This window comes from Entelurus aequoreus, linkage group LG08, assembly GCF_033978785.1.
Source record: "Entelurus aequoreus isolate RoL-2023_Sb linkage group LG08, RoL_Eaeq_v1.1, whole genome shotgun sequence".
NCBI lineage: Eukaryota > Metazoa > Chordata > Actinopteri > Syngnathiformes > Syngnathidae > Entelurus > Entelurus aequoreus.
In genome coordinates, this window is record NC_084738.1 from 57,382,980 (window position 1) to 57,406,741 (window position 23,762).

Sequence of the window (23,762 nt, forward strand, 5' to 3'; positions counted from 1 at the left end):
TTGATGCTAACATGTAATAGCAACATTTCATGCTAACATGTGATGCTAACATGTAATAGCAACATGTGATGCTAACATGTAATAATAACATGTGATGCTAACATGTAATAGTAACATGTGATGCTAACATATAATAGCAACATTTGATGCTAACATGTAATAGCAACATTTGATGCTAACATGTAATAGCAACAGTTCATGCTAACATGTGATGCTAACATGTAATAGCAACATTTGATGCTAACATGTAATAGCAACAGTTCATGCTAACATGTGATGCTAACATGTAATAGCAACATGTGATGCTAACATGTAATAATAACATGTGATGCTAACATGTAATAGCAACATTTGATGCTAACATGTAATAGCAACATTTGATGCTAACATGTAATAGCAACATTCGATGCTAACATGTAATAGCAACATTTCATGCTAACATGTAATAATAACATGTGATGCTAACATGTAATAGCAACATTCGATGCTAACATGTTATAATAACATGTGATGTTAACATGTATTAGCAACATTTCATGCTAACATGTGATGCTAACATGTGATGCTAACATGTAATAGTAACATTTGATGCTAACATGTTATAATAACATGTGATGCTAACATGTATTAGCAACATTTCATGCTAGCATGTGATGCTAACATGTAATAGTAACATTTGATGCTAACATGTTATAATAACATGTGATGCTAACATGTAATAGCAACTTATCATGCTAACATGTAATAGCAACATTTGATGCTAACATGTAATAGCAACATGTGATGCTAACATGTAATAGCAACATTTCATGCTAATATGTAATAGTAACTTGTGATTCTAACATGTAATAGCAACATTTGATGCTAACATGTAATAGCAACATTTCATGCTAACATGTGATGCTAACATGTAATAGCAACATGTGATGCTAACATGTAATAATAACATGTGATGCTAACATGTAATAGTAACATGTGATGCTAACATGTAATAGCAACATTTGATGCTAACATGTAATAGCAACATTTGATGCTAACATGTAATAGCAACAGTTCATGCTAACATGTGATGCTAACATGTAATAGCAACATTTGATGCTAACATGTAATAGCAACAGTTCATGCTAACATGTGATGCTAACATGTAATAGCAACATGTGATGCTAACATGTAATAATAACATGTGATGCTAACATGTAATAGCAACATTTGATGCTAACATGTAATAGCAACATTTGATGCTAACATGTAATAGCAACATTTGATGCTAACATGTAATAGCAACATTTCATGCTAACATGTAATAGCAACATTTCATGCTAACATGTGATGCTAACATGTAATAGTAACATGTGATGCTAACATGTTATAGCAACATTTCATGCTAACATGTGATGCTAACATGTAATAGTAACATTTGATGCTAACATGTTATAATAACATTTCATGCTAACATGTGATGGTAACATGTAATAGTAACATTTGATGCTAACTTGTTATAATAACACGTGATGCTAACATGTATTAGCAACATTTCATGCTAATATGTAATAGTAACATGTGATACTAACATATGATGCTAACAACTGATGCTAACAAGTAATAGTAACATGTGATGCTAACATGTAATAGTAACATGTGATGCTAACATGTTATAGTAACATGTGATGCTAACATGTATTAGCAACATTTGATGCGAACATGTAATAGCAACATGTCATGCTAACATGTAATAGCAACATGTCATGCTAACATGTAATAGCAACATTTGATGCTAGCATGTAATAATAACATGTGATGCTAACATGTAATAGCAACATGTCATGCTAACATGTAATAGTAACATGTGATGCTAACATGTAATAGCAACATGTGATGCTAACATGTAATTGCAACATTCGATGCTAACATGATGCTAATATGTAAAAGCAACATTTGATGCTAACATGTTATGCTAACACTTAATAGCAACATTTGATGCTAACATGTAACAATAACATGTGATGCTAACATGTAATAATAAAATGTTTTGCCAACATGTAGTAGTGACTTGTGATGCTAACATGCAAAAGCAACATTTGATGCTAACACATAATAGCAACATTTGATCCTAACATGCGATGCTAACGTGTATTATTAACATGTGACACTAACATGTGTTGCTAACAACTGATGCTAACATCTAATATTAACATTTGATGCTAACATTTAATAGTAACATGTGATGCTAACATTCAATAGTAATATGTGAGGCTAACATGTGATGCTAACATGTAATGGTAACATTTGATTCTAACATGCGATTCTAACATGTAATGGAAACACGGGACGCTAACATGTAATAGTAACATGTGAGACAAACATATGATGCTAACAACTGATGCTAACATGTAATAGTAACATGTTATGCCAACATTTAATAGTAATATATGATGCTAACATTTATTAGTAATATATGAGGCTAACATGTGATGCTAACATGTAATGGTAACATTTGATTCTAACATGTATTAGTAACATGTGACGCTAAAATGAAATAGCAACATTTGATGCTAACATGTGACGATAACACGTAATATAGGCTGACCATACGTCCTCTTTTCCCCGGACGTAAATGCAACTTCACGGATGATTTGCGGAAAAAGTATTTGTGTTTTCGTCCTGGCCGTGACACATGGAAGGCAGAATGCACTGTGTTCAAAGCAGCAACGTATGTATCTGTGGCAAATAAAGGGGCCAAAGATCTACAAGCTCATATCGACACTACAAAGCACAAAACAGCTGTGCAGGGCGAGAGCTTGTCTGCTGTTTTTTGTTTAAATGTATTTAACTTCTTTTGAGGCATTATTTATGTTTAGATTGTATACAAGAGGTTATTTTGAATATTTCTACCTCTGCACTTTTTTTTCCCAAAGCTCTGAATGTTACAGAATATAAGTGTGACTTATTTTGTTATACTGTCAAGCAGTGTTGGCGTTAACACACTTTTTGTGTCTTATTAACGCATTGAAATCAGAAAGGACGCCGATTTTTTTTATTTTACCATTTGCGGCCCACAGCATAATGTTTTAAAGGCCCATGGCACATTCTAAAAATATTATTAAAATAAACAAAAACATACCAAAACTTAAATAAAAAAGCTTACAGGTGAAATGTAATTTAGAAACAGTTGCAATGTTGACTAATAAAACAAAAATGTTTTTTTTTTCTTTCAAACTGTCATTGCTCAAAACATAATAATAAATAATCAAAATCAATGTTATTATGAATTATTGACCTATCAAAGGTTCCGATTACTTCACATCAAATATTCCACTAAGAAAAATATTTTTGGTGGAAGATTTTGCATATTTTGTGTGTTTGCCATAAAAAACATAGTTTTGTTTGACAAAAAAGGGCGGAAAACAAACAAACAAAAAACACAACATAAAAAACTAAAACATTTTGAAATGTGGAATAGATGTAAAGTTGATGTAGACTCCAGAGATTTAAGCGTTAAATATAAAATGTATGTATGCCCTGGCACACCATTATCATCATTTCATGACCCAAGCAAAACAGTTTTTACACTTTTATACTGAAATAAATACACCTACAACTTATCTAATAAAAACATAGAAAAAACTAGCAGCAGCAGTAAAGTTTAGATCCATGAAGGAAAGAAGAAAGTAAATGAATGTTTATAACTGAATACATTTACATATGTATACACATTTGTTTTCTTTTGTATTATTTTTTTTAATGAATTAAGTAACGTTTATGACAACCTTTTTCCAAAACACAAAATATAATGTGAGATACAACAGGATAATGCAAATTACTTTGTCATTTATTTTTAAAACGCTTACAAAAAAGTGGTACCCCAAAAATGTATTGTGGCACCCCATTTTTATGACTTGATGGGGTCCCTGGGACCTGGGAAAATTCCTAGCGCCAACACTGCTGTCAACAGAGGAGAAAAAATGCTTTATTTAAATAAATATATTATTTATGAAGCAAGTTCGAGTATCATTGGCAAATTTTCACCTAGTCCCGGCCTTGGCGTGCTGCCCGCCTTGGCACGCATATATGTGTCCTCTTTTTGGGATTTCACAATATGGTCAGCCTATGTTAATAGCAACATTTGATGCTAAAATGTAATGCTAGCATGTGATACCAACATGTAAAAATAACATAGGATACTAACATGTTATCATAAAATATGATGCATAACATACCTACACGTAATGCTAACACGTAATGCCTGCATATGATGCTAACACGTGATGCTAACACGTAATAGTAACATATGATGCCAACATGTGCTACTAATGTAGTGGATTGTCCGAAGCTTAAGCAGGCAACAAAAGTAGTTTAGTACAACAAATTTATTTACCCATTATCAGAAGTGCAGGTTGAATTGAGTTGGCCGTGCAGACAGACCACAAGTTACTCCGGAGCAAACAAGACACACACAAGCCAAAATCACCCACGAGTTCCGGTCTTCTGCCATTTTTTATATGTCTGTTCTGCGTCATCGTTCCTTATCGAGTGCGTCAATGTCTTGTTTTGCTTTTCCTATCTGGTCCATAACAACTCGAATCCTTTAGACAGTCAACACATTCTATAGACAGGTTGGCACGACTTAATATTCACTTTTGTCCCACAACTGGTCCATTCAATGGCACAAAAATACAAGAGTATTGAAAATGAGCGGACATTCTTAAAAGCCAAGAAATATAGGTCAAAAGGTCAGAAATTCTACTACATACCCGCCTTCCAGGGTCTTAAGACCCTGGACCAAAACAATTTCTGATATAGACCACTAACTTAAATCTCTACCGCAGATAGACGCAAAAACCTCAATGTTTTTATACGAGGCAAAAATTCCGTCTATGACCCTCCTTCAGAGCGATCGCTGTTACCAGCCTGCAGTAAAACCATCTCACAGAACACAATTAGTGGCCTACCCTTTAATTTAGTAAAGGAATAACAAATACTTTGATCATGAACATCATTGAACATAAATAGATGAATGTATATAGACTTATGACTGTAAGACATTTGCAAAAATATTTTTCCCGGCATTTGCAATGGATGTAGTTACCAATATTGTTAATTACCAATTAATTTTGAACACTGAACTGAATTTCGTATGAGTCCATGTTCGATTAGTGCTCGTATAGATGGCTCGGTGGTGCCTCAGGCTGATGGCCTGCCGACACCTCGTTGGGCTTTCGGCTGCCCTGGTGAAGAAAGAGATCCACTCAAACAGTCTGTCTCTGTCTCTTTAAGGGGTGTGGTTCAGTCCATTGGGCAGACTGTGCAATGGCATGTGCGTGCTGGCCGAAATTGGGGAAAACTCAGGTAGAGTTGGAGCTGTGGGGGCTTTGGGGAAGGCTGGGGCAGAGTATGGGGCGTGAGGCTTTGGTCCAGGCCCTCGGCTTGCTTCAGGCCTCCTCGCTGCTTCGGCACTCCCGACACTTCTTTCCACAGCTGCTGGAGTCCCGGTGGACCCATTGGCTGCCAACCTTAGTTGTTCTCGTCATCGCTGGCAAGGTGTTGTCTCTCCTCTCGGTTCCTTCCAGTCAGGTATCGGGTGTTGGTCCTGGATTGGCTTTGACCGTGCCCCTCTTAGCGAGTGCAAGGGAATCTGGAGTGGCTGCTTTCATCCTCAAATCTGCACAGAGGAACTGGCACACAAATTCTACATTTTGCAAACTTACCATTTTGGTCTCATGGTCTTTCCACCTTCCTAGGAAGCTGCTGGTCCTGAGAAGTGCTGATCTTGTGACTGAAGAAGATTAACCTGTTTTCTTAAAATAGGTGCCGTTGTTTGACCTAATCTTTTTGGGGAAACCATGTCGGGATATTAGATCATTCACAAAACATTTAATTACTGAATTGGCACCCTCCTTTGAGGTTGTGGTTGCTTTCGCCAACCACTGCAATTGTCAATCTAAATCATTACGTTCCTTTATCCTTGTACCGGATTGATCATATCGATTAAATAAAACCTCAACACGCTCAAACTTGACCCAATCCAAACTCACCTCCCCCCTCTGTCCTTCTCACAGGGACAGAGGGGGGAGGTGAGTTTGGATCCTGTTCGTGACGCCAATTTGTGTAGTGGATTGTCCGAAGCTTAAGCAGGCAACAAAAGTAGTTTAGTACAACAAATTTATTTACCCATTATCAGAAGTGCAGGTTGAATTGAGTTGGTCGTGCAGACAAACCACAAGTTACTCCGGAGCTAACAAGACACACACAAGCCAAAATCACCCACGAGTTCCGGTCTTCTGCCATTTTTTATATGTCTGTTGTGCATCATCGTTCCTTATCGAGTGCGTCAATGTCTTGTTTTGCTTTTCCTATCTGTTCCATAACAACTCGAATCCTTTAGACAGTCAACACATTCTATAGACAGGTTGGCACGACTTAATATTCACTTTTGTCCCACAACTGGTCCATTCAATGGCACAAAAATACAAGAGTATTGAAAATGAGCGGACATTCTTAAAAGCCAAGAAATATAGGTCAAAAGGTCAGAAATTCTACTACACTAACATGTAATAAATAACAACATGTAATCATAACATGTGATGCCAACAGGTATCCATAGGACGAGTGCAGGGTTCTGTGGACATTAGCAATGCCGTCATGTCCATCAACAAGAAGTCCAACCGTATCGACTTGGACGCGGGGGACATTCTGTATCACATGAAGGTAAAACTCAGCTCCCTCCTGGTTGTGGTTCCTGTGTGAAGATGTCTCAAGTCCCCCCCGGTGTCTCCTGAAGGCCAAGAGCCACGAGCTCTTCTACATCTGGGTGACCAAGCTGCAAGCTCACCGCTCCTACAGGAAGAGCGAGGCGGCCGTTCTTCCTAACGGACACCTGGCGAGCGTGTCAGCTGACAGCAGCCGGTCTAGGTGCTTCTCCAGCGAGCTCCTCCTCCTACCTGTGCAGAGCGCGGTGGGCGTGGCCTCTGTAGCCCCGCCCTCCGCCAACAACAAGGTGTCAGCGTGGCTGCAGCAGAGTCACCCTCCTGACACCTGTGCTCAAGGTACGTTCATTTGTGTCTTCCCTACCAAAAAAAATTATTTATGCAATGGAATTTTTTGCCTTTTAAATTTTGTGTTTTTTTGACAATTTAAATGAATACAAATGTGTGAGCAAACGTAGAGTGCTTAAAGATTCAGTTTGTTTAAATACAGTTGTTTTTTTAAAATTCCGTGTAAAAAAAAGTTTAATGTAAAAAACCATATTCACTGCAGCGTTTTAAAATTCACTGCGTAAAAATTCAAGGTAAAACAACATTGGTGTAAAAAAGTTTCACTGCAGGAAACAAATGTGTGTTTAAAAATTGAGTTTGTTAAAATATAGCGTTTTCAAATTCCGTGTAAAAAAAGTAAGAATTATTCGTTGCTTTAAATTTCAAGACTCACTTCAGGTAAATTAAGACTGAAGCAATCAATCAATCAATCAATGTTTATTTATATAGCCCTAAATCACAAGTGTCTCAAAGGGCTGCACAAGCCACAACGACATCCTCGGTACACAGCCCACATAAGGGCAAGGAAAACTCACCCCAGTGGGACGTCGATGTGAATGACTATGAGAAACCTTGGAGAGGGCCGCATATGTGGGTAACCCCACCCCCCTCTAGGGGAGACCGAAAGCAATGGATGTCGAGTGGGTCTGACATAATATTGTGAAAGTCCAGTCCATAGTGGATCTAACATAATAGTGAGAGTCCAGTCCATAGTGGATCTAACATAATAGTGAGAGTCCAGTCCATAGTGGATCTAACATAATAGTGAAAGTCCAGTCCATAGTGGATCTAACATAATAGTGAAAGTCCAGTCCATAGTGGATCTAACATAATAGTGAGAGTCCAGTCCATAGTGGATCTAACATAATAGTGAAAGTCCAGTCCATAGTGGATCCAACATAATAGTGAGAGTCCAGTCCATAGTGGATCTAACATAATTGTGAGAGTCCAGTCCATAGTGGATCTAACATAATAGTGAGAGTCCAGTCCATAGTGGATCTAACATAATAGTGAGAGTCCAGTCCATAGTGGATCTAACATAATAGTGAAAGTCCAGTCCATAGTGAATCTAACATAATAGTGAGAGTCCAGTCCATAGTGGATCTAACATAATTGTGAGAGTCCAGTCCATAGTGGATCTAACATAATAGTGAGAGTCCAGTCCATAGTGGATCTAACATAATAGTGAAAGTCCAGTCCATAGTGGATCTAACATAATAGTGAGAGTCCAATCCATAGTGGATCTAACATAATAGTGAGAGTCCAGTCCATAGTGGGGCCAGCAGGAAACCATCCCGAGCGGAGACGGGTCATGGTTCTGAGACAGCATCGATTTTTTTTACACAGGATTTTTTTACACTGAATTTTTTTTCACTGAATTCTTCTGCACTGAATTTTTTTAGACTTAATTATTTTTTTTACACAACATTTTTTCTGCACTGATTTTTTTCTGCACTTGTTTCTTTTTACACTGATGTATTTTGCACTGAATTTTTTACATTGAATATTTGTACACGGAAGTGTTTATGCACTGAATATTTTTACACAGATTTTTTTCTGCACTGAATTTTTTACACTGAATTTTTCTGCACTGATTTTTTATACACTGATTTTTTTTACTCTGAAATTTTCTCTCCTGGATTTTTATACACTGAATTTTTCCACACTTGTTTCTCTTTACACTGAAGTATTTTGCACTAAATTTTTTACATTGAATATTTGTACACAGAAATGTTTATGCACTGAATATTTTACACTGAATTTTTCTGCACTGGATTATTTTAACACCAAATTTTTTCACATAATTTTTTTACACTGATTTTTTTACACTGAATATTTGTACACGGAAATGTTTATGCACTGAATATTTATAGACTGAATATTTTACACTGACATTTTCTGCACTGAATTTTCTACACTGAAATGTTTATGCACTGAATATTTATGCACTGAATATTTTTTACACTGAATTTTTCTGCACTGGATTTTTTTTACACCAAATTTCTTTGCACTGATTTTTTTTACACTGAACTTTTCTGCACATGATCTTTTTTACACTCAATTTTTCCACACTAATTTTTTTACACAGAATTTTTTACACTGAATATTTGTACACGGAAATGTTTATGCACTGAATATTTATTGACTGAATATTTTACACTGACATTTTCTGCACTGGAGTTTTATACACCGAATTTGTCCACACTGAAATATTTTGTACGGAATTTTTTAACACTGAAATGTTTATGCACTGAATATTTATACACTGAATATTTTTTACACTGAATATTTCTGCACTGGATTTTTTTACACCAAATTTCTTTGCACTGATTTTTTTTACACTGAATTTTTCTGCAGTGGATTTTTTTTACACTGAATTTTTCCACACTAATTCTTTTACACTGAATTTTTTTTACACTGAATATTTGTACATGGAAATGTTTATGCAGTAAATATTTATAGACTGAATATTTTACACAGAATATTTTACACTGACATTTTCTGCACTGTATTTTTATACACTGAATTTGTCCACACTGAAATATTTTGCACTGAATTATTTACACTGAAATGTTTATGCACTGAATATTTATACACTGAATATTTTTTACACTGAATTTTTCTGCACTGTATTTTTTTGCACTAAATTTCTATGCATTGATTTTTTTTACACTGAATTTTTCTGCACTGGATTTTTTTTACACTGAATTTTTCCGCACCAATTTTTTTACACTAAATATTTGTACACTTAAATGTTTATGCACTGAATATTTTTACAATATAGTTTTCTGCTCTGGATTTTTTTATGCTGAAATTTTACACACTGAATTTTTTGCATGGAATTATTTTGCACCTAATTATTTTACACTGAATATTTGTACACTGAAATGTTTATGTGCTGAATATTTATAAACTGGAATTTCTGCACTGATTTTTAATACACTGAATTATTTTTGCACTGAATTTTTTACACAGATTTTTTTCTGCACTGAATATTTGTATATACTGAATTTTTCCTCACTGATTGTTTTCGCCTAAATATTTGTACACCAAAATGTTTATGCACTGAATATTTTTACACTGAATTTTTACAATCTGAATGTTTTACATTGAATTATTTTGCACTTATTTTTTTACACTGAATATTGGTACACTGAAATGTTTATGTGCTAAATATTTATGAACTGAATTTTTTTTACACAGAATTTTTCTGCACTGATTTTTTACACTGAATTATTTTGCACTGAATTTTTTATAGAAATTGTCAGCATAATATGATGTAAAAAGAATTCAGTTCACAAAATTCAGTGTCAAAAAAGCTTTCGTATTAAAGACAGTAATGACTATCCATAGTATGTTCCATGCAACTCAAATGAAATTTTTTTTTTTTTTTTCCAGAGCTCAACCGCTGTCATTTGGACCTTTCAGAACTCAACCGTCTGATTCAGAGGCTGCAGCTGCTGGAGGCGGGGCCAGCGTTGACTAACGGCGAGCTCCAGCGCATCATCAGCACACAGGTGTCACTGCAAGGGGGCGGAGCTTCACCTCAGAGCGCCTTCTTTTGTGCTGACGACCGCGTGTTGTCTTTTTGCCGACAGAACCTTTCCCTGGAGAAGCCCAAGAAGCCAAAACCCGGACGAGTGCAGGGTCACTCTCGTACTCTGTCCAGGGTGGAAGCGCTAGGACTGGTAAGAGGTCACATGACGCCGTCACATGACACTGCATGGACACAAGTTAACAATGGTGGGAACACATTTGGGCAACTTTTTTATTCCAAGCGCAGAAAACAAGCGCCACAAAAATTACTCAAAAATCTGTAGAAAGGATGTAAGTACTCCACATTGTCTTCGTTTTTCACTTCCAGTAATAATGGTACCTCGATTTCCTTGGAATTGTGGCTAAAAGTTTGCCCTTCTTTTTGTGTACGTCTTGGTTATTGGGCGTAACAATGTGTCCACTCAAAGAATCCACGCGTTTCTGACTCAATCTGTACTTGTTTGTATTGAATACAGCTGTAAAATAATCCACCATGGGGCCAAACAAAGTAGCGAGTGGCAGCACTGTGATAAAGAAGATGAGAAACACTGTTGAATTCAAGAAAGAACTGGTAGCAAAGTACGCAGGTTTGATTGATTGATTGAAACTTTTATTAGTAGTTTGCACAGTTCAGTACATATTCCGTACAATTGACCACTAAATGGTAACACCCAAATAAGTTTTTCAACTTGTTTAAGTCGGGGTCCACGTGAATCAATTCATGGTAAGTCCCCTCGCCTCCTTAATGTTGATTTATACATTTTATTCATCATTTAGGGTTAGTTCAAGGTTTTTTATTCAGCATTTAAGGTTTTTTATTCAGCATTTAGGCATAAACTTACAGTTCTCTTTGCGTTTTTGAGTCAACAATTGCAAAAAGTGCAATGTAGTAAAAATAACAGTATAACATGTATTCCAATGAGGGCCACTGACTAAAATATTAAAGGATGCGGGGGCCATTTTGGTATTTTTCACATTCAAAGTCAGTACAATATAAAACATTTTCTTAAAAGAGCTAGGAAAGGTAGATTCAGTAGAAATTCCGCATGAAAGCCAACAGTTAACACGCTCGCCAGTTAACCTCAAGAAACCAAAAATATGAATTGTGGGTGTACACTAGAAAATTGAGCTGAAAAAACTAGCATGTTAGTAGTAATGTGGTAAAATACCAAAAATAGCATAACTACTGTTAGCATTAATCAAGTACCAAAATATATGACTCTGAGGTGAATACCTGCTAAACTACCTAAAAAACGATGCTAGAGTGATAATGTTAGCTTACTCAAACGTGACTTCGGTATGCGTCAATTACCAAAATATATGCCGCGGAGGTGTATATCTGTCATATTAGCGACAAATGTTAGCATGCTAAAATTAGCATGCATCAAGTACCAAAATATATAACTCTGAGGTGCACACTAGAAAATTGAGCTAAAAAAGCTAGCATGTTAATAGTAACGTAATAAAACGCCAACAATAGCATAACTACTGTTAGCATTAGTCAAGTAACAAAATATATGACTCTGAGGTGAATACCTGCTAAACTACTTCAAAAAAGATGCTAGAGTGCTAATGTTAGCATGCTCAAATGCTGACTTCGGTATGTGTCAAGTACCAAACTATATAACTCTAAGGTGTATACTAGAAAATTTAGCTAAAAAAGCTAGCATGTTAATAGTAACGTGGTAAAATACCAACAATAGCATAACTACTGTTAACATTAGTCAAGTACCAAAATATATGACTCTGAGGTGGAAACCTGCTAAATTAACTTTAAAAAAGCTAGCATGCTACTAAAATGCTTATTTCAGCATGTGTCAAGGAACACAATATATGACTCGGAGGTGTATATCTGTAACATTTGCTAAAAATGTTAGCATGCTAATGTTAGCGTGCATCAAGTACCAACATATATAACTCTGAGGTGTACACTAGAAAATTGAGCTAAAAAAGCTAGCATGTTAATAGTAACGTGGTAAAATGCCAACAATAGCATAACTACTGTTCGCATTAGTCAAGTACCAAAATATATGACTCTGAGGTGGATACCTGCTAAACTACCTAAAAAAAGATGCTAGAGTGCTAATGTTAGCATGCTAAAATGCTGACTTCGGTATGCGTCAAGTACCAAAATATATAACTCTTAGGTGTACACTAGAACATTTAGCTAAAAAAGCCAGCATATTAATAGTAACGTGGTAAAATACCAACAATAGCATAGCTACTGTTAGCATTAGTCAAGTACCAAAATATATGACTCTGAGGTGGAAACCTGCTAAATTAACGTTTAAAAAGCTAGCATGCTACTAAAATGCTTATTTCAGCATGTGTCAAGTAACACAATATATGACTCGGAGGTGTTTATCTGTAAAAATTGCTAAAAATGCTAGCATGCTAATGTTAGCGTGCATCAAGTACCAAAATATATGACTCTGAGGTGTGTACTAGAACATTGAGCCAAAAAAAGCTGGCATGCTAACAGTAAGATGCTAACATACCAACAATTGCATGCCGACTGTTAGCATTAGAGTAAAGTACCAAAATATATGACTTTGAGGTCTAAATCTGCTAAATTAAATAAAAAAAAACTAACGTGCTAATAGCATGCTTACTGTTAGCATTAGGGAAGTACTAACATATATATATACATGACTCTGAGGTGTATACCTTTTAACTTAACTTTTAAAAAAAGCTAGCATGCTAATGTTAGCGTGCATCAAGTACCAAAATATGACTCTGAAGTGTGTACTAGAACATTGAGCCAAAAAAGCTGGCATGCTAACAGTAACATGCTAACATACCAATAATTGCATGCCGACTGTTAGCATTAGTAAAATACCAAAATATATGACTCTGAGGTCTAAATCTGCTAAATTAAATTTAAAAAACTAACGTGCTAATAGCATGCTTACTGTTAGCATTAGAGAAGTAATAATATATATATATATATATATATATATATATATATATATATATATATATATATATATATATATATATATATGACTCTGAGGTGTATACCTGTTGAATTAACTTTTTAAAAAAGCTAGCATGCTAATGTTAGCATGCTAAAATGCTTATTTTAGCATAAGTCAAGTACCAAAATCTACGACTCATAGGTGTATATCTGTAAAATTAGCAAAGAATCTTAGCATGCTAACATTAGCATGCATCAAGTACCAAAATATATGACTCTGAGGTGTATACCGGCAAAGTTACAGGAGGGAGAGAATTCATATGCCCCATTCCTGGGTGGATCTCGCTTGAAAGGAAGAGAGGGGTGGAAGGTAATCATTTTGCAATGCAGTCTTCTGAAAATGATGGAAAGCGCCAGTCTACATAGCAGCTGACGCAGTGGTCAAATTTGGAATTGCCATAAAACACATTTTAAAATACGTACTATTAAGGAAAACGAGGTACCAGTGCACTTGTGTCCGTGAAGTGTGTACTTGAGTGTAGTATCTGTAAGCTAACAGGGCATCTTCTGGTTCAAAAGCCTGTTCGCAGGATGACCAAATCGGTGAGTTTTCAGTAGCCAGCAGCGTGTTGTGACCATTCTCCCTCCACCAATCAGTGTTTAGTTCCGCCCCTTTAGGCACCTTACATTAGGGGGCGCCAAAGAGTGGTAGCCTTGAACGGTATTGTGGTATTGAGTGTGGTATTGTGGCCCGGGGAAGCCAGCATACTTCTAAAATCCTTGATTTTTAGGTTTAAACATACAAGATTAGCTAAAAAGCTAGCATAAAACGTTAGCATGCCAATACAGGAGAGGATAGCATTCTTCTAAGATGGTGTGTATTATAATGCATTATTTTTAGGTGTAAACGTATACAATTAGCTAAAAAGCTGGCATGCTAATATAAGAGACATTGGCATACTTCTTAGATGGCGCCAATAATTAAAATGCACTATTTTTAGGAGTAAACATACAAAATAAGCTGAACAGATGGCAGAAAACGTTAGCATGCAAATATAAGAGACGTTAGCATACTTCTCAAATGGCGCCTAGTATCAAAATCCATGATTTTTAGGTTAAAACAAACAGAATGATTTGAAAAGCGAGCATACAACATTATGATGGCATAGGACAAGTAAGCATACTTCTAAGATGGTGGTAAGTATTAAAATGCACTATTTTTAGGTGTAAAGATACAAAATTAGTTTAAAAGTTGTCATAAAATGTTAGCATGCTAACATTGGCATGATGACATGGGACAAGTTAGCATACTTCTAAGATGGCGCCAAGTATTAAAATGCACAATTTTTAGGTGTAAACACACAAAATAAGCTAAAAAGCTATCATAAAACGTTAGCATGATGACATAGGACAAGTTAGCATACTTCTAAGATGGTGCCAAGTATTAAAATGCAGTATTTTTAGGTGTAAACAAACAAAATTAGTTTAAAAGCTATCATCAAACGTTAGTATAATGACATAGAACAAGTTAGCATACTTCTAAGATGGCACCAAGCATTTAAACGCACTATTTTTAGGTGTAAACATACAAAATGAGTTAAAAAGCTAACATAAAACGTTATCATGATGACATATGACAAGTTAGCATACTTCTAAAATGGCGCCAAGTATTAAAATGCACTATTTTTTAGAAGTAAACACACAAACTGAGCTAAAAATATATCATAAAATGTTAGCGTGATAACCTAGGACAAGTTAGCATACTTCTAAGATAGCGCCACATGTTAAAATGCACTAAATTTAGGTGTAAACACAAAAATATAAGCTATAAAGCTATCATAAAACGTTTGCGGGATGCCATAGGACAAGTTAGCATACTTTTAAGATGGCAGCAAGTATTAAAATGCACTATTTTTAGGTGTAAACAAACAAAATTAGTTCAAAAGCTATCATCAAACGTTAGCATAATGACATAGGACAAGTTAGCATACTTCTAAGATGGCGCCAAGTATTAAAATGCACTATTTTTTAGAAGTAAACACACAAAATTAGCTAAAAATCTATTATAAAAAGTTAGCGTGATGACATAGGACAAGTTAGTATACTTCTAAGATAGCGCCATGTGTCAAAATGCACTATATTCAGGTGTAAACACAAAAATATGAGCTATAAAGCTATCATAAAACGTTTGCAGGATGCCGTAGGACAAGATAGCATACTTCTAAGATGGCGGCAAGTATTAAAAGGCATTATTTTTAGGTGTAAACACACAAAATGAGCTAATAAGCTATCATAAAACATTAGCATGATGATATAGGACAAGTGAGTATACTTCTAAGAAGGCGCCAAGTAATAAAATGCACTATTTTTAGGTGTAAACACAGAAATATGAGCTAAAAAGCTATCATAAAACGTGTGCAGGATGCCATAGGACAAGTTAGCATACTTCTAAGATGGCGGCAATTATTAAAATGCACTATTTTTAGGTGTAAACACACAAAATGGGCTGAAATGCTATCATAAAATGTTAGCATGATGACATAGGACAAATTAGCATACTTCTAAGATGGCGCCAATTATTAAAGTCCATGATTTTTAGGGTTAAACAAACAAAATTAGTTTAAAAGATAGCATAATATGTTAGCATGACGACATAGTACAAGATAGCATACTTCTAAGATGATGCCGAGTATTAAAAAGCACTATTTTTAGGTTTAGACAAACCAAGTTTGTTTAAAAGTTAGCATAAAATGTTAGAATGCTAACATTAGCATGATGACATAGGACAAGTTAGCATACTTCTAAGATGGTGCCAAGTTTTAAAATGCACAATTTTTTAGTGTAAACAAACAAAATTAATTTAAAAGTTATCATAAAACGTTAGAATGATGACATAGGACCAGTTAGCATACTTCCAAGATGGCGCCAAGTATTAAAATGTAGTATTTTTAGGTGTAAACGCACAAAATGAGCTAAAAAGCTATCATAAAACATTAGCATGATGACATAGGACAAGTTAGCATTCTTCTAAGATGGTGCCAAGTATTAAAATGCACAATTTTTAGGTGTAAACAAACACAATTAGTTTAAAAGCTATCATAAAACGTTAGCATGGTGACATAGGACAAGTTAGCATGCTTCTAAGATGGCGCCAATTATTAAAGTCCTTGATTTTTAGGTTTAAACAAACAAAATTAGTTTCAAAGCTAGCATAAAATGTTAGCATGATGACATAGGACAAGTTAGCATACTTCCAAGATGGTGCCAAGTATTAAAATGCACTATTTTTAGGTGTAAACACACAAAATGAGCTCAAACGAGAGTATTGAGTTTGGTGTTTGCTAGACTGACAATGTTGTCCTCCATAGTTGTCCTCCAGCCCTTTGACTAGCTCCTCCCACTTCGGCGCCTCCGTCCCCTCCATCCCGGACTACGTCTACTCCCAGCTGTCCCCGTCCACGTCCACGTCGGCCGAAGGCAAGAAGATCCAGCAGGACATCTGCGCCGTGTCGCTACGAGGTCACGCCGCGTTTTGCCGCCAGGCCGTCGTTAAGACCGGGACAATAACACGGTGTCTCCTCCTCCTTGCAGTTCTCACCTCCCTGCAGTCCGTCCACCACACGCTCTGTCGGGAGACTCACAAGCTGCAAGAAGTCTGGGAGGACAACCACGAGGTGCCGCCCCTCTTCTGGAGTACACCGCAAAGTCAGCGCCGTCTAACGATGCGCAATCTTCTTCCTGTAGGCGGCGGCGGCGAGGCGTCTGTCCCAAAGGCCCGCCTCTGTGGCCGAGTCGGCCACCGAGTTTTTTGACGCCAGCGACGACATCCTCTTTGGGAGCTCCTCTGACGTGTCCGAGGAATCTGGACTGAGCGACGGAAGCACGTCCAACTCGGAGCCTGAAGAAGGCCACGGTGCGTGTGTGTGTGTGTATTTTTAGGTGTAAACATGCAAAATTAGCTAAAAAGCTAGCGTAAAACATTAGCATGCTAACATCAGCATGATGACATACTTCTAAGATTAAAATGCACTATTTTTAGGTGTAAACATACAAAATTAGCTAAAAAGCTAGCATAAAACGTTTGCATGTAACATTAGTATGATGACATAGGGCAAATATTAACATGCACTATTTTTAGGTGTAAACATACAAAATTAGCTAAAACACTAGCATAAAACTTTAGTATGCTAACCTTAGCATGATAATATAAGAGACGTTAGCATACTTCCAAGATGGCGCCAAGTATCAAAATCCATGATTTTTAAGTTTAAACAAACAAAATTAGATTAAGAGCTAGCATAAAACGTTAGCATGATGACGTAGGACAAGTTAGCATACTTAAAAAATGGCGGCAAGTATCAAAATCAATGATTTTTAGGTTTAAACAAACAAAATTAGTTTAAGAGCTAGCATAAAACGTTAGCATGATGACATAGGACAATTTAGCATACTTAAAAAATGGCGGCAAGTATCAACATCAATCATTTTTAGGTTTAAACAAACAAAATTAGTTTAAAATCTAGCATGAAACGTTAGCATGATGACGTAGAACAAGTTAGCATACTTCAAAGATGGCGCCAAGTATCAAAATCCATGATTTTTAAGTTTAAACAAACAAAATTAGTTGAAAAGCTAGCATAAAAAATTAGCCTGCTAACGTCAGCTTGATGACATAGGACAAGTAAGCATACAATAAGCATAAAATACACTACTTTTAGGTGTAAACACAAAAAATTAGCTACAAAGCTATCATAAAATATTAGCATGATGACATAGGACAAGTTAGCATACTTCTCAGATGGTGCCAAGTATTAAATTGCACTATTTTTTAGGTGTAAACATACCAAATCAGCTAAAAAGCTAGCATAAAACGTTGGCATGCTAACATTAGCATGATGAAACAGGGCAAATATTAACACGCACTATTTTTAGGTGTAAACATACAAAATTTGCTAAAACGCTAGCATAAAACTTTAGTATACTAACTTTAGCATGCTAATATAAGCGACGTTAGCATACTTCAAAGATGGCGGCAAGTATCAAAATCAATGATTTTTAGGTTTAAACAAACAAAATTAGTTTAAAAGTTAGCATAAAACGTTAGCATGATGACGTAGGACAAGTTAGCATACTTCAAAGATGGCAGCAAGTATCAAAATCAATGATTTTTAGGTTTAAACAAACACATTTAGTTTAAAAGCTAGCATAAAACGTTAGCATGATGACGTAGGACAAGTTAGAATACTTCAAAGATTGCACCAAGTATCAAAATCCATGATTATTAAGTTTAAACAAACAAAAATAGTTGAAAAGCTAGCATAAAACATTAGCGTGCTAACGTCAGCATGATGACATAGGACAAGTAAGTATAAAATGTTGGCACGTTGTGTAAATGGTAAATAAAAACAGAATACGATGATTTGCAAATCCTTTTCAACCTATATTCAATTGAATAGACTGCAAAGACAAGATATTTAATGTTCCAACTGAGAAACTTTGTTATTTTTTGCAAATATTAGCTCATTTGGAATTTGATGTCCTGCAAACATGTTTAAAAAAAGCTGTCACAAGTGGCAAAAAAGACTGAGAAAGTTGAGGAACGCTCATCAAACACTTATTTGGAACATCCCACAGGTGAACAGGCTAATTGGGAACAGGTGGGTGCCATGATTGGGTATAAAAGCAGCTTCCATGAAATGCTCCGTCATTCACAAACAAGGATGGGGCGAGGGTCACCACTTTGTGAACAAATGCGTGAGCAAAATGTCGAACAGTTTAAGAACAACATTTCTCAACGAGCTATTGCAAGGAATTTAGGGATTTCACCATCTACGGTCCGTAATATCATCAAAAGGTTCAGAGAATCTGGAGAAATCACTGCAAGGCCCAAAACCAACATTGAATGCCCATGACCTTCGATCCCTCAGGCGGTACCGCATCAAAAATCGACATCAGTGTGTAAAGGATATCACCACATGGGCTCAGGAACACTTCAGAAAACCACTGTCAGTAACTACAGTTGGTCGCTACATCTGTAAGTGCAAGTTAAAACTCTACTATGCAAAGCGAAAGCCATTTATCAACAACACCCAGAAACGCCGCCGGCTTCGCTGGGCCCGAGCTCATCTAAGATGGACTGATGCAAAGTGGAAAAGTGTTCTGTGGTCTGACGAGTCCACATTTCAAATTTTTTTTGTATATTGTGGACGTCGTGTCCTCCGGACCAAAGAGGGAAAAGAACCATCCGGATTGTTATAGGCGCAAAGTGTAAAAGCCAGCATCTGTGATGGTATGGGGGTGTGTTAGTGCCCAAGGCATGGGTAACTTACACATCTGTGAAGGCGCCATTAATGCTGAAAGGTACATACAGGTTTTGGAGCAACATATGTTGCCATCCAAGCAACGTTACCATGGACGCCCCTGCTTATTTTAGCAAGACGATGCCAAGCCACGTGTTACAACAGCGTAGCTTCATAGTAAAAGAGTGCGGGTACTAGACTGGCCTGCCTGTAGTCCAGACCTGTCTCCCGTTGAAAATATGCGCATTATGAAGCCTAAAATATCACAACGGAGACCCCCGGACTGTTGAACAACTTAAGCTGTACATCAAGCAAGAATGGGAAAGAATTCCACCTGAAAAGCCCCAAAAATTGCTCCTCGGTTCCCAAGCGTTTACTGAGTGTTGTTAAAAGGAAAGGCCATGTAACACAGTGGTAAAAATGCCCCTATGCTAACTTTTTTGCAATGCCATTAAATTTTAAGTTAATGATTATTTGCAAAAAAATAAAAGAAGTTTCTCAGTTGGGACATTAAATATCTTGTCTTTGCAGTCTATTCAATTGAATATAAATTGAAAAAGATTAACGAATCATTGTATTCTGTTTTTATTTACCATTTACACAACGTGCCAACTTCACTGCTTTTGGGTTTTGTAGTAGCATGTAGTTTTTATGTCACATTACTGCATGAAAATGTTTTTTGTCGAATAGAAATATTAATAATTTCCCACGTTATGTAAAAACAGAATCGGTCACCCGGAAGTACCGAGCCAGCATTTCCAGGACCCCTCACAGCGTGGCCCCCAGGAGCAGCGGACGCCGGACCACGCTTCCCGCTGCGTGTCCAGACAACAGTCACGTGGGCCTGATGGCCATCCTCTACAACAACATCGGTACGCGCCAGCACGACCCGTGTTCCCCAAAGAAAAGAGCCGTTGTGTTAAAGTGATGGTTGCGGTCACATGGCGCAGGCAAAGACTTGGCCCGCGTGTCCATGCCCGCCGCCCTCAACGAGCCCGTCAACCTGCTGCAGAGACTCTGCGAGGAGCTGGAGTACAGTCAGCTGCTGGACACCGCCAGCAACACCCCGGACCCGTTCCAGAGGATGGTACACACACACACACACACACACACACACACACACACACACACACACACACACACACACACACACACACACACACACACACACACACACACACACACACACACACACACACACACACACTCTTGTATTTGTTACCTTCATGAGACCTGCGAAAAAGGCCTTCTTTAGGACCACCCTTTCTAGATGTATAAAGATTAGTATTTACAACATTGATAATATATACATAATATGCAAATATAAAAAAGCTCGTTGTGAAAAATGAGTTGGAATTTCACAAGAAAAAGGTCACAGTTTCACAAGAAAAACTTCGAATTTTGGCAGTGTTATCATAAAAGTCGTCATTTTACTCAACGCAAGTTAAAATTTTAGAAGACAAACTGAACATTTGTGCAATATTATGATAAAAGTTGGAATTTGACTCAATGACAGTCGCAATTTTACAAAAAAACCTTAACATTTTGGCAATTTTATGAAGAGTCGTAATTTTATAAGAAAACTTTAAAATGTTGCCAACATTATAATAATCATCAGAATTTTACTAGGCAAAATGATGACAAAAGTCACAATTTAACTAAAAAAATGTCACTATTTTACAACAAAAACATTGGCAATATTGTGATAAAAGTCGGAATTTTATATGACGAATGTCACCATTTTGCATTAAAAAGTAATAATTTTACGAGAAAATATTTAAATATTACAGAAACAGAAATACTATAAGAAATTGTTCCCAATTTTATAAGAAAAAAGCCGACACATTGTGAGAAATTTCTTCTTTTCTTTTTTTTTTTGTAATTGGTTTTTAATCTTCATTATTTACTTCAAGTTATTACAGTATGTCTCTATACACATATTTATTTTATTTTAATTAATTTTGGCCAAAGGGGGCGCATTTCAATTTCTTACACACACTTGTTATTACATATGTTGGCCAGAGGGGGAGCACTTCAAATGTTTACACACACTTGTTATTTTATATGTTGACCAGAGGGGGAGCACTTTTAAAACCGACACACAGTCAATTTGAAAAATCCTTCCTTTTTGGGACCACCCTAATTTTGATAGATTTCACTCCCAGGGGTGCAAATGAGATCACTATTTTTTGTAATGTGCTTAAGGCTGATGACAAACGAGTCACGGACCACAGATGGCCCCTGTGCCGCGCTTTGGGCAACCCAGCTGTAGAAGCTAACTGTTAATGGCCACTATAGTCTTAGTACCGTAGTGTATTTGTTCATCCTATGGTCACATATGGGATGCGGGTTGTCTTACGTCAGCACCGGAAGTCGTAAAATCAGCTGTTTACTTGGCGGGTTTTTTCGGGGATGAATAGGGAAGTCCTTCTTTAGCTGCCGTCTGGTTTTATCATACTGTATATTGCTGCTTTTGCACCTGTCAATGTTTTCTTTTGTATGCACATTAAATCAACAAAAAAATCCTGACTTTGGAGCAATGTTCACGGACTCCAGTATTTGGCTCTCTATTAGATGCAATGGTTTTCCTTATTGGGACCATGATTTCGGTCCTAACTTGTTCACCGGTCCTCATATGGAAAGTACTTTTCCTTGTTGATGTCTCAAGAAGGGTAGAAACACACACACACACACACACACACACACACACACACACACACACACACACACACACACACACACACACACACACACACACACACACACACACACACACACACACACACACATTAGTTGGCGTAGCGAATGTCACAGTGAACCCTGTAAGGTGGGGACCAAAGCATTCGGTCTTTCTCGCTAGCATTAGCTTGTAGCTAGAGACAGACACAACTTTGTTTTTCCAAACACGGTTGTGAAGAGAGTGAGTGTGAAGGACAGTGCTGAGGAGAAGAATTGGACGATATTTGTGGAATTAAAGAAAGAAATCATCCGAAACGTGACAGAAGCGCGTAGCTCGCTAACTTGGAGGAGCGTAGCACTGCTAGCCAGGCGCCACACTGAAGCAGAATGAGTCCATAACGCCAGCCACGGACGTTCAATTTAAAATCTAAACATTTACCCACGAAAGTATGGAGAAGCTGCAGATGGTGTGTTTGACGGAGAAGTCGCTGGAAGGAGATCACGTAGGAGTCCAGTCTCTAAGTTAAATACTGAAAATAAACCACAAAAATAAATTAATATCAGAGTTGTGATTCTTGTTTATCCCGATTCTAAATCAATTCATAATTTTGAAAAAATACTTTAAAAAAAAAAAGTATTTCAAATGTTTTTTTCTATAAGAATCTATTTTAAAGAGGTTTTTAAGTCTTCCCCATGCAACCCGAAGGAGCTTGTCTCACCTGTAAGCTGTTTTGACTAACACCGAATAAATGGTGCAATACGGGTTTTTCAAAGTAAGAGCGGCGCCACAGAGCTAATTAAACTCGTATCACATAGTATTAATGTACTGAAAATGTGTCCTGGTCCATCTCAACCAACTTGATTGTCATTTTTCTACAGCTTCTACAACAGCGCGTCTTAATCTTTTGGATCTCGGTGCCAGACTTTTTTTCTACAGAGGGGCCCGGGGCCACCACTCAAATAGTAATCAGTAATCTTCCTCTTTATTTTCATGTAATCCAATAATTACATCTCACCTACTTACAGTTGAACAGGATAAACCTCGTCAAGTGACATGAAAGCGTGCGTTAACCACAAAGATGATTATCGAGGCTTAGGTCAGGCGGATTACAAAAATAAATATTAATTAAAATATTCTAAAAAAAAAGAAGGGACTCGTAAAAACTGGTGAAAAATAAATTGACATACAGTTACGCAGCGCTAAAATAAGTACATTCTAACTAAATGAACAATGAATAATAACACTGATGATTTTTAATTAAACTTTGAGTACAATTAAATATGATATATATATATATA

The 23,762-nt window shown here is 36.6% G+C and overlaps 1 protein-coding gene across 3 annotated transcripts in view; it reads left to right on the plus strand.

Annotated features, from left to right (window-relative positions):
* osbpl7 (oxysterol binding protein-like 7) overlaps positions 1-23,762 on the plus strand; it is a 53,547-nt gene that overhangs the window by 12,832 nt on the left and 16,953 nt on the right. For 2 of the 3 annotated variants that reach the window (XM_062056895.1, XM_062056894.1), the window contains exons 5-14: positions 6,592-6,705; positions 6,779-7,043; positions 10,431-10,549; positions 10,631-10,720; positions 14,065-14,088; positions 16,854-17,004; positions 17,077-17,159; positions 17,230-17,398; positions 20,510-20,656; positions 20,735-20,871. In XM_062056895.1, coding sequence (XP_061912879.1) covers positions 6,592-6,705; positions 6,779-7,043; positions 10,431-10,549; positions 10,631-10,720; positions 14,065-14,088; positions 16,854-17,004; positions 17,077-17,159; positions 17,230-17,398; positions 20,510-20,656; positions 20,735-20,871 — 1,299 coding nt within the window. The remainder of the gene's footprint in view (positions 1-6,591; positions 6,706-6,778; positions 7,044-10,430; positions 10,550-10,630; positions 10,721-14,064; positions 14,089-16,853; positions 17,005-17,076; positions 17,160-17,229; positions 17,399-20,509; positions 20,657-20,734; positions 20,872-23,762) is intronic. The other variant, XM_062056896.1, reaches the window with a different exon arrangement.